This window comes from Hypanus sabinus, chromosome 11 (assembly GCF_030144855.1).
Source record: "Hypanus sabinus isolate sHypSab1 chromosome 11, sHypSab1.hap1, whole genome shotgun sequence".
Taxonomy (NCBI): domain Eukaryota; kingdom Metazoa; phylum Chordata; class Chondrichthyes; order Myliobatiformes; family Dasyatidae; genus Hypanus; species Hypanus sabinus.
The window spans coordinates 6865239-6884049 of NC_082716.1; the positions used below are offsets into that span (position 1 = coordinate 6865239).

At 46.1% G+C, this 18811-nt stretch overlaps 1 protein-coding gene across 1 annotated transcript in view; it reads right to left on the reverse strand.

Annotated features, from left to right (window-relative positions):
* Positions 1–18322, reverse strand: part of samd13 (sterile alpha motif domain containing 13) — a 78206-nt gene extending 59884 nt beyond the window's left edge. The window contains exons 1-2 of the mRNA XM_059983746.1: positions 17119–18322; positions 16526–16983 (exon numbers count right to left, since the gene is read on the reverse strand). Of these exons, the coding sequence (XP_059839729.1) occupies positions 16526–16981 (456 nt within the window). The 5' untranslated portion in view covers positions 16982–16983; positions 17119–18322. The remainder of the gene's footprint in view (positions 1–16525; positions 16984–17118) is intronic.
* Positions 18323–18811: the final 489 nt, after the last annotated feature.

An 18811-nucleotide genomic window follows, 5' to 3' on the forward strand; every position in this document is an offset into this window, starting at 1 on the left:
TGATCACACAATTACTTCATTTTGTTCTTACGAGGATGTAGTCGAGATGTTTCCTGTTGAGGGAGGCTCTGTTTTCGTATGTCCACAGTTTACCAGCTCACTTCTTGAACTGTGAGTTGGCGGCAATGAGACTGTGTTCCTGGATGAAATCAACCTGGTATCGTCCATTTCTGTTGGTAAAGTCGCGGTATGAGTATGGAACATCTTCCTGTCCGACCTGGGCATTAAAATCGTCGGGCACAGCCAGGAAGTTATGTGCTGGTATTGAAGTAACAGCTTCGTGAAGGTCTCCACCTCCTTCTCCTCGCTGCAGTTGTGCGGGGAATAACAGACGATGACAGAGGTCACCGGGTTTCTGTCGAATTCCGCAGTAAGGATTCTGTCACTGACTGAGACTACGCCCCTCAGTGCCTTCTTCAGCTTGCAGTTCAACATCAGCCCTACCTATGCAGACGAGGTGATGAGGTGCATCCCCTCTACCTCTGTGAACCTTATCTCTTCGTCTGGGTGTACGTGACGGTGCTCTTGGATCCCAAGGATGGAGATTTTGTATTTGCTTGCCTGTGATGCCGACTCTGTGCATCGAGGCAAGAGGCGGATGGTGTTTGCGTTGAAGGTTGAGATCATCGTTTTCACCTTACAGCGCAAAAGAGGCGCAGTTCGCTCGTCCCCCATGTCGGACTCAACCCTCCCTGTGGGGTCTGAGGTTGTATCTTCATACTGCCTGTCTAGGCCGAGGTCTGGGCGCCATGCAGAGTTCCTGAGCACTCCCGGCTCTGGAGGTACAGGGTTTGCTGGGTTGTCTGTCATCGTAACGCCTTACAAGGCTCAAAATGAAAGACTGTGTGGCACGCCACTCCTCACACAGTAAGTGGCCGTTGACTCACAAGGAGTTGGTCCGCCCTCTGACAGGTTTTGTTTTTAGTCCTGCTGGGTGCCTGTACACCCTCCTCCCTGGTTAACCGAAGCGCACCAGGGGGTGTGTCAGTTGAGTCGCTGACAACCCAACCCAAGACAGGTAGTACTGGGCTACGTGGTACCAGGATCTATCAACCTTTGCCTTAAATACAAAGTTGGCCTCCACAACTGTCGGTGAAGATTTCCAGATTCACCACTGAATGGCTAAATAAAATTCCTCCTCATCTCCATTTTAAGAAATGCTCTTCTGTTCTGAGGTTGTGTTCCCTGGTCGTAGACTTCCACCACAGGAAACATCCTCTCCTCTAAGGCCTTTCATCATTTGAAATGTTTTAATTAGGTCACCCTTCATTCTTCTGAATGCTAGTGAATACGGGCCCAGAGCCATCGAACGCTCTTCATATGACAAGCCACTCGATTCTGGAAATCATTTTCGTGAACCTCCTTTGAACCCTCTCCAGATTCAGCACATCCTTTCTAAGACAAGGGGCCCACATCTGCTCATAAAACTCCAAATGAGGCCTCATCAGTGCTTTATAAAATCTCAACATTACATCCTTGCTTTTATATTCTAGTCCTCTTGAAATGAATGCTAACATTGCATTTGCCTTCCTCACCACTGACTCAACCTGCAAATTAACCTTTAGGGAATTCTGCACAAGGACTCCCAAGATCTTTTATGCCTCAGTTTTTTTTTGCTTTTTTCCTCCATTTAAAAATTAGTCAACCCTTTTATTTCTTCTGCCAAAGTGCATGACCATACACTTCCTGGCTCTGTATTCCACCCACTATTTCTTTGCCCATTCTCCCAAACCAAGTCCTTCTGTAACCTCTCTACTTCCCCAAAATTACCCGCCCCTCCACCTATCTTCATATCATCTGCAAACTTAGCAACAAAAACATCAATTCCATCATCCAAATCACTGACATATAATGTAAAAAGTATCGGTCCCAACACAGACCCCTGTGGAACACCACTAATAACCGGCAGTCAGTCAGAAAAGGTTCCCTTTATTCCCGCTCTCTGTCTCCTGCCAATCAGCCATTGCTTTATCCATGCTAGAATATTTCTGTAATACCATGGGCTTGTAGATTGTTAAGCAATTTCATGTGTGGCACCTTGTCAGAGGCCTTCTGAACATCCAAGTACATAACATTAGGCAATTCCCCTTTGTCTATCCTGCTTGTTACTTCTTCAAAGAATTCCAACAAATTTGTCAGACAAGGTTTTCCCTTGAGGAAACCACACTGATTACAGCCTATTTTATCGTGTGCCTCCAAGTACCCTGAGATCTCATCCTTAATAATCAACTCCAACATCTTCGCAACCACCGAGGTCAGACTAACTGGCCTATAGTTTCCTTTCTTCTGCCTCTCTCCCTTTCTGAAGAACGGAGTGACATTTACAATTTTCCAGTCTTCCAGAACCGTTCCAGAATCTAGTGATTCTTGAAAGATCATTACTAATGCCTCCAGAAACTCTTCAGCCACCTCTTTCAGAACCCTGGGGTGTGCACCATCTGATCCAGGTGACTTATCTACCCCCAGACTTTTCAGTTTTCCAAGAAGCTTCTCTCTAGTTATGGTAACTTCATGGCCCCTGACTCCTGGAACTTCCACCATACTGCTAATGTCTTCCACGGTGAAGACTGATGCAAAATGCTTATTTGTTTCACCTGCCATTTTCCTGTCCCCCATCGGTACCTCTCCAGCAGTTTTCCAGAGGTCTGATATCCACTCTCACGCCTCTTTTACACTTTACCTACCCACCATTCTGTGTTAAAAAAAAAAATTTGTTCCACAAATCTCCCCTTCTCACCTTAATTGCATGTTTTCTAATATTGTCGATATGATAAAACACAGAACATTGGGGAGGAGCAGGTTAGCTGCCAGGGGTCGTGTGTAGAGAAGGCTCTGCCTTTCTTGGTGTCGATTCTCTGTGCGCAGAGCTCAGAAAAAGCAAAGCAACAGACTTTTAACAACATAAATCAGTGAGCTGTTTGTTATGTCTCCCCGAGGACACCTTTTTTTCTCTTATTAGGGGGAGAGAGCCTGTGGTAAGTCGAATTACCGGGTGAATGAGTAGTTTTTGGGGTACTAATGCTTTGCGGCATGCTTAAGTGCCTGGAGGAGGGGGCTGATGGATTTTTGCTGGTGCGGGGGGTCGTTGCCTTGCTGATGCTTGTGTTGGGGGGGAGCTGGGGGGGGGGGGGGCTTTGGGCTTCTAACATTTAACTGCCATTCATTCTCTGTTTTTGTGGATGTTTGCAAAGAAAAAGCATTTCAGGATGTATAGTGTATACATTTCTCTGACATTAAATGTACCTATTGATAAATTTATTGAAATTATTACATCTTTTCAGCACAAAGTAGTTACAGAGACTTACATTTTTCACGCCCATGTGTTACAGCAAACAAACAGCTACAAACCAAGAACACTGTCATAAATTCATCATAAGAGATAGGAGCAGAAACGAGCCATTTGTCCCACCGAGTCTGCTGCCACCATTCCATCATGGCTGATTTATTATCCCACTTAACTCCACTCCCCTGCCTTCTCCCTGTAACCTTTGACGCCCTTACTAATCAAGATCCTATCAACCTCCACCTTAAATATACCCAGAGACTTGGCCTCCACAGTCGTCTGTAGCAATGAATTTGACAGATTAACCACCCTCCGGCTACAGAAATTCCTCCTCATCTCTGTTCTAAAGGGATGGCCTTGTATTCTGAGGCTGTGCCCTCTGGTCTTAGACACTCCCCCACTATAGGAAACATCCTCTCCATGTTCACTCTATCGAGGCCTTTCAACATTCAACAGATTTCAATGAGATCTCTCTTCATTCTAAGCTCCAGCAAGAACAGACCCAAAGCCATCAAATGTTCCTCATACATTAACCCCTCCATTCCCGGGATCACCCTCCTGAACTTCTTCTAAGCCCCTCCAATTCCAGCAAATCTTTTCTTAAACAAGGCCCCCAAAACTGCTCACTATACTCCAATGGCAGTCTGACCAATGACTCATAAAGCCTCAGCATATCACAGAGCAAGATTCAACAAAAACCATTACAAAATATGTCCATCAGACTCTGGCACAGATGTAATGCTTGGTGGGACATCAAGGAACTCTCTCTGCTTCTTTACATTCCACACAAGAGCACAGGTGAAACTCCTGGTGAAAATACAAACCAATATAAATAAGAAGGATTGTTCTGAAACATTCAACTAGATGTTATGGATTTGAAGAAATTAGAGTCATAGAAAAGTACAGCACAGAAAAAGGCCCTTTGGCCCATCTAGTCTATGCCAAACAATTTAACTGCCTATTTCCATCAACCTGTTCTGGGATCACCGCCCCTCATATCCCTATCGTACCTATCTAAACTTTTCTTAAACATTGATATCAAGCTCTCACATGCACCACTTGTACTGGCAGCTCGTTCCACACTCACGACCCTCTGAGTGAAATACTCCTCATGTTCCTCTGACACTTTTCATCTCTCACCCTTAACCCATGACCTCTGGTTGCATTATCGACTTTTAAGTCGGAAGTGAGGAAGGCTATCATCTAGAATGAAGGCCAATATCTGGTGAGAGCATGTTTTACTAGTAATTTCAAAAGGGTAGTAGGTAAATGCAAAAGTGCTGGAGAAACTCAGCAGGTCAGGCAGTCTCCATAGTGTGGAATAATGAGTTGATGTTTTGGGCCAAGGCCCTTCATTTACTCCTTTCCACAGATGCTGCACAACCTGCTGAGTTCCTCCAGCATCTCGTGTGCGCTACTCTGGATTTCCAGCATCTGCAGAATCTCGTCTTTATAATTAAATCTCCCAGACAGAATTGTTACATTTTGAAGAAAATGACAAGTCATAAAGTGCTAAATCATGCATTAATCAGGTTTATTAAAAATTATTATGCATGATCCTCTCTTACCCTGTCAAGTCTGTGTTTCTGGATAAATAGGCCAATGGAGAAAGCGTGCAATTGAAGGATGGGCAAGTGAGACGAGAAAGCAAGCCCTTCAGCCCAATGAGTCTATGCTGACCATGAAGTTTCCATTTTTACTCTAATTCTATCCAGACCCATCTTATTTTCCCCAGATAAGAACAAAATACAGTCGGCTCTCCTTATCCACTGGGGATTGGATCTGAGGATCTGAGACACCCCCCCCCCCCACCCCCCCACGGATACCAAAAAGCACGGATGCTCAAGTCCCTTATTTAATCTGTTTCAGTGTGGTGGTCTTTAGGACCCAACGGAACCCCGGACTTTATTTAACCTGTCTCAGTGTGGTGGACATTAGGACCCAGCGGTGTAGCTCTGAATCTGCAGTGTTTCTGTTCACGAAAATAATCACGATCACAATTGAAAGTAAGGTGGAAGTAATAAAGCGATTGGAAAGAGGTGAAATGCCATCGGTCATTGGAAAAGAGTTAGGCTACAGTCGGTCAATGATCGGAACAATTTTAATGGAGTATTTGAAAGGTCCTGCCTTGATGAAAACTACTATTATTACTAAGCAACGCTGTGGTTTAATTACTGAAATACGTATGTTTCTTAAATGTTTTATGTGCATAGAAAGGTAAAATATGTACTATATACTAAGAAAAATGTTTGACTAACTGATGCTAGTTAATACAGAATGTACCTGTTCCGACTTCAAATCCAACTTAAAGATGGGACTCAGGAAAGGAATTCATTCATAACCTGGAGACTGCCTGCACCTTTAAGTCATTTCTAGATTACTTATAATACCTAATACAATGTAAATGCTATGTAAATAGTTGTTATACTGTATTGTTTAGGGAATAATGACAAGAAAAAAAATAGTCTGTACATGCTCAAACAACAAGTGCTGGAGAGAGAACTTCCGGGTTTTCCTGATCCGCGGTCGGTTGAATCCGCGCATGCGGAACCTGCAGATAAGGAGGGCCGACAGTACGTATTTAGGCCATTCAGCCCAGAATCTGCTCTACCACTCAATCATGGCTGAATTTTTTTTTAAACCCCTTTTTCCCCGTAACCCTTAAGCCCCTCCTCTCTACCTTAAATATGACCTTTTATTTTTATTTAGGGAGTGTGTGATCCAGGCCCTTCCAGCCAACAAGCCACACTGACCAGCAGCCCATCTATTTAACCGTGGCCTAATCACGGGACAATTTACATTGACCAATTAACCTACTGACCGGTACGTCTTTGGACGATGAGAGGAAACCCACACAGTCACAGGGAAAACGTGCAAACTCCTTACAGGCAGCACCAGACACCGCAATAGTGTCGTTACTGTGGCGCCCCAGTGCCCGGTCAGAATACTCAGCCAACCTGACGTGGTGACCCGCTGGGACTAGGATGGGTAGATAAGCTCCCATCCAGACATTAAGAATCAGCAGCAGACTTAGGCCTAGTCCACACTGCCATCCAATCACAGCTGATTTATTTTTCCTCTCAAATCCATCCTCCTGCCTTCTTCCCACAACAAGGTAGATTGTGAGGTCAAGAGTCCACCTTTTCACGCAACTGATCAATCCAAGGGTCCGATTACAGTGGAATAAAGACAGCTCTTGATGTGATGGTAATGATTTCAGGCTTAAAATAAATCAGAGAGCTGGTTTATGACTGAACGTGCTGCCAGGGATGTGCTGGTAGAAGCAGTGACATTATGGACACGTAACTGACTATTACGTAGACACGTGCATGGTAGAAAAGCGATGGAGATGTGGGAGGACTGTTGTAGCCAGGGGTGGTAATAGGGACAAGCTCCCATTACTTATTAAATGGTTCCAAAAGCATGCATCTCAAACAGCCTCTGACAACCAAGTCCAGCTCCTGGCCTTCACGTGCAGCTTAGCTACTGAGCCTGGCAGAACCCATTCTTCTGACAGGGGAAGGGGCAAATGCAGGTTACTGGCGCTTTAAATCCAGTCGCTCCTGCCATGGTTGGCAGCTCATCACTGAGGAGGAAAACTCTGATCCCAAACCTCTGCTGCCTTGCAGCTGTACCCACCCATGGGGAGGGCTTCGGGAGCAAACTCTGAGGGAAAAATCCAGAGCTGGTGTCCCTTAAGGCAATCTTGCTTTGGGTTCACACTGACTGGCAACTCCTACAATGCCACTGGTGCCAAACTGTATCAGTCTCTGTCATACCCTTGGGTTCATCAGATGCGTGGAGAGGGGGAGCTTGCTACATGGGCAACAGCTTGCAATCCATATCGTACTGCCCTGGCCTGTGTATCTAGACAACTGAGAAGCAACGTCCAGTGTCAGCCCTGACAGAAAGAGACCTCATATGTGGGAGGAAGGATTCGACTGACCTCAGAGTAGCTTAAAGATCAAGGGTCAGCTTTATTCCCCATATACAGGCTGTGGTGTGTTTGTCAGGGTGAGACATGCAACAAAAAACAATTATAAAAAATGATACAAAAGCATGCTGGAAGTGAAAGCAAAATGAGAATAAAAACCAGCATGTATTTACAATATAAACAATATAATAAGTGGTGCAAATTGTTTACAGTGCAGTGATGGGGGCAGAACATAGAGAGGTGGGGGAGATAACAAGAATGGTTGATCAGATTAATCACCCAGGGGAAGAATCTTTTAAGACAGCATAAAGATTTTATTTTAGTAGCCAGTCAGCACAAAATAATGGGCTGAAGGGCCTGTACTGTACTGTTCCGTGTGTTACAACAGCACCCTCTCTCCCTGATGGTGTGGAGCATCATCCCAGAGAGAGCTCATCACCTTACTGCATTTCAAATAATCCAACACTTCCCCACCAGGCAGGACAGCTTGAGTTATCAGGTGAGGCTGGAATGGGCCCACCTTCTCTGGAGCAGCAGAGGCTGAGGGAGATCTAACAGAGATTTATAAGGTTATGAGAGGCATAGGTAGACAGGCAGCATCTTTCTCTCACGGCTGAAATGTCTAATACAATGCATTTGAGGTGAGGGGGTAATTTCAGGAGATGTGAAGGACATGTTTGTTTGTTTGATTGTTTTTTAAAAACACAAATATGGTGGGTGCTTGGAATGTGCTGCCTGGGGGCAGTGGTAGAGACAGATACATGAGAGACTTAAGAGATGTTTAGATAGGCACGAGTCTGAGGAAAATGGAAGGATATGGATATTGTGTAGGCAGAAGGGATTAGTTGAGTTGGCTGTTTGTTTACTAATTTAATTGGCTCAGCACAACGTTGTGGACTGGGGGGCTGTCCCTGTACTGTACTGTCCTGTGTTCTATTAAAGAAGGGGTACCCAGCCCGGGGTTCACAGACCCCTCAGTTAATGGTAGGGGTCAATGGCATAAACCCTTGCTCTAAAGGCATAAATAGAGGAGACAGTTAGAGCCTGCTTCCCTTGGGGGGGGGGGGGGGTCTAAAACTAAAGAACATGGTTTTAAGGGGAGGAGGTTTAAAGGGAATCTCGGGGATAAATATCTCCACACGGAATAGTTAGAATGAGCTGCCAGAAGAGATGGTGGAAGCGGGACAGGAACAACACTCTAGAGGCATCATCGTTGTGTCATGTCGTATGACGTAGGTGACTGTGGTCTACTGACCATGATGGGTCTTCTGCAGAAGTGGTTTGCCATTGCTTTCTGGGCAGTGTCTTTACAAGATGGATTGACCACAGCCATTATCAATACTTTTCAGAGATTGCCTGGCGTCAGTGGCGATATAACCACCTGCTCCCATGGCTTCACGTGATCCTAATCGGGGGGTAAGCAGGTGCTACACCTTGCCCAAGGGCGACCTGCAGACTAGCGGAGGGAAGAAGCACCTTCCACCTCCTTTGGTAGAGACGCATCTCCACCCTACTGCCCAACTTAAGAGGCATCTGAACACAGTAACGATTTGGATGACAATCTGAAAAACTGCATCAGCATATTTCAAAGTAAATTTATTATCAAAGTACGCATGCGTTGCCATATACTACTCCGAAATTAATTTTCCTGTGAGCATTCAGAGGAAAATAAAGAGAACAATGCAAAAACTAACAAACAACCAATGGACAAAGGAAGATAAATTGTGCAAACAGGCACCAAGATTGGGGGTGCAGTGGGCAGGAGACTATGAAAGCTCACAGTGGGATCTGGACCAGCTGGAAAAATGGGAGATGAAATTTAATGCAGACCAGTGTGAGGTGCTGCACTTTGGGAGGATGAACCAGGGTAGGATTTACATGGTGAACGGCAGGGCACTGAGGAATGCAATAGAACAAAGGGAATAGGGAATACAGGTAAACAAGTTTTTGAAAGCAGCATCACTGGTAGAGAGAGTTGTAGGGAAAGCTTTTAGTCAGCCATAAATCTAAGTACCGAGTACAAGAGATGGGATGTTATGTTGACGCTGTACAAGGTGTTGGTGAAGCCAAATGTTGGAGTATTGTGTGCAGTTTTGGTTCTGGAAATTCTGATTCTTTATGCAATTCTATGGATGTGCTATAAACTTCCATAGATGTAGTGGACAGTATACTGACTGGCTGCATCACAGCATGTAGGGAAACAGCAAGGCCCTTCAATGGAAACTCTGACTAGAAGTAGTGGGTACAGCCCAGTTCATCATGGGTAAATCCCTCCCCATTACTGAGCTCATCTACACAGAGTGTTCTCATAAGAAAGCAGCATCCATCATCAGGGACCCCCTCCACCTCGGACATGCTCTCCTCTCACTGTTGCCATTAGGAAGAAGGTATAAAAGTCTCCGGACTCACACCAGCAGGTTTGGGAACAGCTATTATCCCTCAACCTCTTAAATCAGAAGGGATAACTTCATTCACCCCATCACTGAACTGTTCCCACAACCTATGGACTCACCTTCAAGGTCTCTTGATCTCACGTTCTCAATATTTATTGCTTATTTGTTATTATTATTGCTCCTTTTTTCCTTTTGTATTTGCACAGTTTGTTGTTGTTTGCACACTGGTTGTCAGCCCTGATGAGTGTGGTCTTTCACTGGCTATTGGATCTACCAAGTATGCAGGCAAGCCAATGAATCTCATGGTTGTACATGGTGACATATATGTACCTTGATAATAATTTTGAATTTAACTACAGGAAAGATATCAATAAGATGGAAAATTTACAAGGATGTTACTGGGTGTGGAGGACCTGAGATATAGGGAAACGTTAAATCAGTTAGGACTTGGAGCATAGAAGATACAGAGATGATTTGGTAGAGGCACACAAAATTCTGAGGGGTATAGATAGGGTAAATGCAAACAGGCTTTTTCCAGAGTGGGTGGGTGAGAAGTCACAGGTGAAAAGTGAAATATTTAAGGGGTACATAAAGAGGAACTTCTTCATTCATAAGCAGTTGCCAGCAGAAGTGGTAGATATGCGTTCAAGTATAACATTTAAAATAAGTTTGGATAGGTACATAGATAGGCATGGATTTGGAGAGATACAGTCTTGGTGTAGGTAAATATGTCTGGAAGAAGACCAGGCTGGTAAGGACTAGATGAGCTGAAGGGCCTGTATCTGTGCTGTCGTGCTCTGTGACTATGATAGGTAGTTGACTGAGCAGGACTCTGAGGGATATGGAAATAATGAAGGCAGGGAGGATTAGGGCAGATAAACATGATGGGTCTTCTCCATATCATATAGCTCTGTGATACTGTACTCCATTGGCCAAATAGGCAACCACAAATATAAAAAGCCAAAATGAGACAGCATCATTGCTCTTTGCATGAAACAGAACATTGTGCAGTTTGGATTGTCACCGAAGACGCGAGCAAGTTTCTACAGTTGTACCATGGAGAACATTCTGACTGGTTGCACCACCACCTGGTATGGAGCGGCCACCGACCAGGATAAGAAAAAGCTGCAGAGTCGTAAACTGAGTCAGCCCCATCACGGGCATTAACCTCCCTAACATCATGGGCATCTTCAAAAATTAATGCCTTAAAACATGGCCTCTATCATGAAGGATTCCCCCCCCCCCCCAATCACCCAGGACATGTCCTCTTCTCATTGCTACCATCAAGGTAGTGGTATTAGAACCTGAAGACCCACACTCAATGTTTCAGGAACAGCTTCTTCCCCTCCACCATCAGATTTCTGAATGGATGTTGAACCATGAACACTGTCTCACTATTTTGCTCTTTTTGCACTAAATTTTTTTATTCACAATGGATTCCAATTAATTGGGACACTTCAGGACCAGTACATTTTGGTCCAATTAAGTGAATGCCCCAAAAAGCCAAAGTTTCATGGACATACAGATATAATAGGGTCTTTTAAGAGGCTCTTGGATAAGTACATGGAGCTTAGAAAAACAGAGGGCTATGGGCAACCTATGTATTTTCTAATTACATGGTCAGCACAGCATTGTGGGCTGAAGGGCCTGTATTGTGCTGTAGGTTTTCTAGGTTTCTAATTGTTAAAAAGGAAAACTACTGTTTAACTGGGCAATAAATTATGTAGTTAAATAAAACACAGAACAAACTAGAAGACTATTAATACTACTACTGTAGAACTGTATTAGTTCCTAATAGTTTTCAACAGAGGAAATCATCCAGTGTACACTGCCACGTTCTCTTGTTTGACAGTAAATGAACAAAATCAGCACAGGCACCTAGTGCGGATAATGGACTAACTTCATGCAGTGCTTTCAACAACTGCATCCTTCAAATCTTCATTTTTATTTTAACATTCAAAGCGACTGTTGAAACCTTCAATTTCTTCGTAGGTCCTAATCTGTTGAAGTAGTGAAATGGTTTCATTTTCACTCCCAGTCATTTCTGGCATCTCCAAGGCTGTACAGTTGAAATCACTATGAGTAGAACAGTTTTGTATTGTCTTACTGTTTACTTCTTGCCAACTATTGTGACAAATAGTTTCTGAACACAAACACACACAACTGACACTATTTAAAAACTGTTCGCTCAAAGCATGGTGTAGTGTCTAATGGCTACACAAAGTGCATGCAACTGAAGCTAACTCGAAACGTCGGCAAGTCTCCTGTCCCAATTAAGCAGCACAGTGTCCCAAATAAATTAACGGAATCCACGGTATATACAGTATTAGTTGTCATAACTTGTATCTCTCTGTACTGCTACCACAGAACAAATTTCACAACATACTGTATGTCAGTGACAATAAACCTGATTCTGAAATTACTTGAATGGTTCAAGGAAAGATTGATATTGTTTACAGTTTCCGAACTTTGCCAAGCTCACTAAACAGGTTAGCTGAAATGGCTGTTAGCTCGCATGGGCAAGCAAAGAGCTGTTTTCATACTGTATTCCTCCGTGACCATAAAACTGAGTATACAGGTACTGTCACCTTGCCCATATGACATAGGAGCAGAATTGGGCCATTCAGCCATCAAGTCTGATCCACCATTTCATCATGGCTGATCTATTATTCCTCACAACCCCGTTCTCCTGTCTTCTCCCTGTGACCTTTGACACCTTGACTAAGCAAGAACCTATCAGACTCTGCTCTGAATATATTCAATGACTTGGCCTCCACAGCCACCCACAGCAATAAATTCCACAGATTCACCACCCCCTGACTAAAGAAATTTCTCCCCCATCTCTGACCTTAGTGGGCATCCTTCTATTCTGAGGCCGTACCCTCTGGTCTTAGACTCTCCACTGCAAGAAACATCCTCTCCACATTCACTCCATCTAGGCCTTTCAATGTGATCTCCTGTCATTCTTCCACATTCCAGCAAGTAAAGGCCCAGAGCCATCAAACACTCCTCATCCCGGATCATTCTCGTGAACCTCCTCTGAGCCCCCACCAACGCCAGCACATCATTTCTTCAACAAGGGGCCCAAAACTGCTCACAATACTCCAAGCGTCATCTGACTAATGCCTCAGCATTACATTCTTACTCTTGTATTCTAGGTCCCTCAAAATGTCTAGATGAAGAGTCTTGTGAATTCCTGAGATCTCAATAGGGACACCATCTGGAGTTTAGCCATCTAGAATTTAACTCATGGTAGGGCTATCTATGGTAATAAGGTTGGGGGGAGGGGGGGGAGGTGGAATTCTAGACAAAGAGTGATCTAACCAAGACCTCAATGGTGGAGCTGAGGAAAGATGAAGACATCACAATGGCAGTGAAGACAAAGGAAGTCTGCAGTAGTGAAGGGTCCCCATTCATCTTTGATACCATGCCAATGGACTCTGATCCCAGTTTGTCCAGGACTGTGTGGTGGCTGCTCATACATCAGCCTCTCCACGTCAAACAGTCACACATAGGCATTCCACATTAAGGGAATTCGCCATAACCCACCAATAAACCACCCCTTAGGTGAACATCATGCTCGACTTGCTGCCCTCATCAATCCTCTACCTTCTTCTCAGGCAATCCCCCTGGACCTGGGATAACTTGCTGTCAGTCCCAGTGCTCTGGATCCTGAGGGGGCCAACAAGGACAATGCAAGATCCATGGATTTTATCAAGACCAATAAAGTGGGGGGGGGGGGGGGGTAATGCTTTGACTGTGCTTGGTGCCAGTCTACAGCGAGGTTGGTTCTATTACAAACCATTGGTTTAAAATCATGGCTTAAGGTCACGTGGTCAATGTACAAAATGAGTCTTTTCCAAGCATCGTCACCTTGTCATGGTAGAGAAGCATTTGAGTTCCTGAGATCTTGAGAACAATGCTGTCTGGATTTTAGCTCCTGGTAGGTTCTCCCACGGTGGTAAGGTCGGGGTGGGGGTGGGGGGGTTCAAGATGAAGAACCATCCAACCAAGACCTCAATGGTGAAGCTGGTGGAAGATGATGACACATCACAATGGCAGTGAAGGTAGATGAAGGCTGCAGCAGTGAAGAGTTCCTAGTTAACTTGCATTCCATGCCACTGGACCCAGGCCTTGTGGTGGCTGCCTGTGTATCAGACCCCCCCCCCCCCGTGTTAAACAAAGTCACGTACAGGCATTTTCCACTTAGTCAAGTCACTTCTTATTGTCATTTTGACCATAGCTGCTGGTACAGTACACAGTAAAAATGAGACAATATTTTCCAGGACCATGGTGCTACATGAAACAATAAGGAAAACATCACACTCAACTTGAGTGACCTCACTACCATACTTTATACACACAACTCTGCAACAATGCGCCAGCAGTGCTTAACTCTTCCAGTGATATCCAGGACTGAAAAAACAGAACTGTGAAGAGAAATTATTTCAAAATGCACTGGATGTCTGACAACTCCCACACCATGGGGCAAGTTTAAAATTATCCATGCTTTCTTTCACAACTCTGCCTGGTTTCAGCAGACATGGAGAGATGAGTCAGTCTCAGTAAGTGCAAAGTCTCTCTATATTTCAACATCCTACTGTTAGCCATGGTAGCATGGCGGCTAGCACAATCTTATTACAGCTCAGAGCGGAGTTCTAAGTTCAATCCCCACGGCATCTGTAAGGAATCTCTCTATGTCCTCCCTATGAGAACATGGGTTCCTCTGACAGTCCAAAGACATGTCAGTAAGTAGGTTAATTTGTCATCATAAATGGCCCCATGATTATGGTTAAATCAGGGGCTGCTGGGAGGTGCAGCTCGAAGGGCTGGAAGGGCCTATTCTGCGTTGCATCTCTAAATAAATTTAAAAATTAAAACCTCCAAAAATGATTGTAAATTATTCACAAAAAAGCAGGGGAGAGTGGTTCTTCCATGTTGCAATAACACTGGCTCATCAACACTAGATGGGGTGACAGGGTGGGGATAGCTCTCAGCCCACAAGGAGATTTAAAGTGCTCCTTCTCTCTGAAGGTGTGGCACCTGCTTAGCAACACCCCCGATCAGGGTCACGTGAAGCCATGGGAGAGGGTGGTGGATGGTTGTCTGAGCAGCTGGTACATATCACAAGTCCTGGTTATGCGACCACTGACGCCAGGCAGACAGTCTCTGAAGAGTATTGATAATGGCTGGGGTCACCCGTCTTGTAAAGTCACTGTCCAGAAGAAGGCAATGGCAAACCACTTCTGTAGAAACCTTTGCCAAGAGCAATCATGGTCCTGGAAAGACCGTGCTCACTTACATCATACGACACACACATAACAAACAGACATCTACACCAGAAACCTAGTTAGTGCAGAATATACCTGCATCACCAAACACTGACTTATCCAACCTTTAAGGGCAATATTATGGATGGAAAATGCAGTGCCAGGTTCTGCATTGTGCATTCAAGAACAACTTCGGATGTTTCCAAAGGCATTCAACAACAAAACAATTGGAACTTAGCAGGTAAAGAACACAGAAGGAACATGGGGCTTAACTTAAGACTGACAGCAGTTAATGCTAGAAGCAGGTACGCACAACACAAAATACAGCAAAAATACAACAGACTCACGCTACTAGGCCTTATTTGTCAATTTATGCATGACCTGGATGTCAGAATTTGATGCAATGCAGAAACGTCTACCCAATTACTGTTAGTTATCTTGTTAAAATATTAGATTTAAACAAACTTTGACCTATAATTGCAACCTATAAAAACGCGAGCACAATTTTTATGATGCACAGAATTGCACTGAAGTAGCGGCTTCCACGCTACCAGGAAGCCCCTCTACCTCCGTCTCCTCATACCTACCTTCTCCCAGTGCCACAGATCTTCTTTCTTCGGTCTTTCCTCTCGCTCCTCACGACAAGCCAGCCGTCAATCAAGAGCACCTGTGCGGACGCACTGCAGCGTGGGAGTTGTAGTCCATGCCCCCGTTCCACGCAACGGCGCGGGCGTCACCGAGGACGACAACTCCCAGCCTGCCCAGCGCCGCAGGCGGCTAGACTGCAACAGCAACGGCTTCAAACGCATTCCCACTGCCCGAGTGACGTTTGGTTGCAAATATAAAACAGAACAACAACCTCGAGGCATTCCCGTTGAAAATAAATCTACAAATCGCTAACCTAGCGTTATATAAATTACCCGGGTGCACCCAATTCAATGCATATTTGAATCTTCAATGGTCCCGCAATATCAGAAACCCGGTACGCAAGCGTTTCTGGGAGATGTAGTTACCAAGCTCTAGGTAGTAATGGAACTCAATTAGAAAGAGGGTGGGGGGGCTTAAAGCTAGTGAAAGGAGACCACCCTGTGCTTCGAAGGTGGTGTTTCCTGTCCAAGGACACCGTTTGCAATCTCTTAATACAATTGTATTTAAGTTTAGTCAACCTGTCCCTCCAAACACGCCTTAAAAAAAGTTTTTAATATGATGGATAGTTTATCTGCATGCTAATAGGGCGCTAAGAAGACAAACGTGTGGTCCAGGTTGCGAGTCAACACGCACCCCGTCCCTCCCTCCCTTTCCCAGGGCTACGCCGGACACGGGAAAATTTGCGTACCAGCGGTGCCTATGTTATTATTGCAACTGGTCTGAATTCACTGCAAATATGCACCTTCTTTCCAGTAGAAATAACAAATCCGGAACCCCGCGAGTACAGAATTGCCTTTTTTCCCCACTCACGATCTGGTTGCCGCCTCAGCGCCGGGGGCACGGGTCACTAGGCTGCGATGTATATAGGGGAGGGGGAGAGAGAAGAGTGGCGGAGAAAGAAATGCAGCTGTATGTGTGTGTAGGGTGGTTTTGGAAATGAATACAATACGCGCGCAGGGGCATGCACACGGGAAGGGAAATAAATAATTTCACCGACCTTGTTCGTGGGAAAAGCCCGGCAGGACGCGTTTGAGACTTTTGCACCGTCCGCCCTGACTTGCGGCTGCGGGGAGCCGGCGTGCGGGAGTCTGCCGCGGCTCAGCTCCCGTTTCAGGGCGAGCTGCAGCCTCCCGTTGCCGACTTTCCGGCTGGCCAGCGCCCGTCGACCCGTGTCCGGGGGTTGCTGCGGGAGCCCGCCGCCGCTCTCCGGCCCCTTCCTCGCTTTGCTCTTGTACCACTTGGCAGCGTTGCGGTAACTGTTGGATCCCTTGTACGCCACTTTGACCACCAGCTCGGCCCGCACTAGCTTGTCCAGTTGCTGCTCGGTCTCGGCCGGCGAGAGCCCGTGCCTGCGCTCGATCATCCGGCAAATCCGCTCCACATCGGGCCGGGCTTTGCGGGACCGCAAAGAGTCGATGGTTTCCAGAATCCACTCTTTGTATTTAATCTCCATTCCTACAGCAAGAGACGAAAAGCAAAAAAAAAGGTAATTACACACAACTTTAAACAAAAAGACAGGCATGCATCTATTAATAAATCTGCCGCTTCTCGAATTAAAAAAGAATCAAATGAATGGGTTATAATTTTTGCCTTTTTTTTCTTCTTCTTCAAAAATAACTGTCTCAAAAAAATAAAGAAAGGCGGAAGATGAGTTGTACGCCTGCGTATCCGACCCCCGTCTAGCGCACTAGGCAAAATCTTCGGCCGAAAGCGGAGAAAATTCCAAACCGGCTCTCCTGGCAAAAGAATCCTTCATTGCAACCAACTGCGCCCATGTCGGGGAAAAGAGCGCCCGGCGCTGGCAACTGCGCCTGGGTTTTGCAATGCGGCCGCAGAATAAAACTTAGCAGAAACAAATGTCCCCGCATAAGGTGCGGGCGGACTCGCTCAGGAAGGTCTGTTTGCGGGGAATAAACGGACGGCGCGGAGTCCCGACAGCGGTGTGTGCTCACGCGCACTCACACTCACACACAAAGCCCGGCGCGCACACACCGACACACAAAGCCCCGTGCAAACACGCACACAAAGCCCGGTGCACACGCTCCAACACACACACAAAGCCGGCGCACACACTCACACGCACATACAAAGCCCAGTGCACACTTCACACGCAGACTCACACTCACACAAAGACCGGCGCACACTTACACACAAAACCATAAAACACACGCGTGCTCACTCACAAAACCCAGTGCACCCACATGCACACGAGCGCACACTTACACGAACACGCACTTAAACACATACTCATCCATAACTTACACGCACACTTATTCGCACAATGGTACCACTCGCAATTCTCATTCCCACACACAGACACACTCAAGAGGCGTGCGTTCACATTCAACAACTTCCCCACACATACGTTCACACGCTGAAATCCACGCACACGGTCTTGCACACTTACTTAACACTCTACCGCGTCGTCACAATCGCGCGCGCTCATTTCATACAATCTGCTCTTCCACACTCAAACGCGGGTCTGATTTTGCGCTCTCATATTCACACACACGCACGTCTGATCTTGCACACTCACACACCAGCCCTCACACTCGTGCACACTGACACAATCACCACGCCCTCGATACACCACACTCCCGTGCCTTAATGATCCGCATACCAACACCCCACACTTGCAAAGACACACGCACGCCCGCACACGATCACTCCGCGCCCGCACAAAGCGCGGCGCGATCACCGGGACAGCGTGCGGCAGCGGCAGTCTCGGCCGCGGAACCAGGGCCAACTCCCGCAGGGGTTTAGTGCCCGGCCCCGAGAGCGATGCACCTGAGCCAGTAAATCCCGCCTCCCACCCTCTCCTCCTCTGGGTATTTGCATCTCTTGTGTACCTCTGCAACACCCCCCTCTCTCTCACACACACAGAATCCCCCCTACCCCTCTCTCCATACTCCTGTTGCTCGCTGACTTTCACAGCCCGCCTCTCGCCGACAACCTGCCCCCCCTTTTTTTGCCTAGTTTTTGTTCAAAATCTTTTTTTTATTATTTTCACGCTCAATGCCGTTGCTATCTCGGTGCCGGTGGGCGGATTGCGAAGCACGGGGGAGTGCAGAGAGGGACAGTCACTGACAGACAAAAAAAACACCGTCTTCACCAGCCCGCTCCACATTCAAGAGCGAAAAAAAATCAGCGCCTCTCCCCACCCTCCGGAAAGGGACCTGCGCCCTCGCGTATCCCCGAGACACGGAGCCCCATTATCGCTTACAATAGCCCACGGGGTAAAAATCCTCACCATTAACTCTGACCGGGTCACGGCTACCGAACA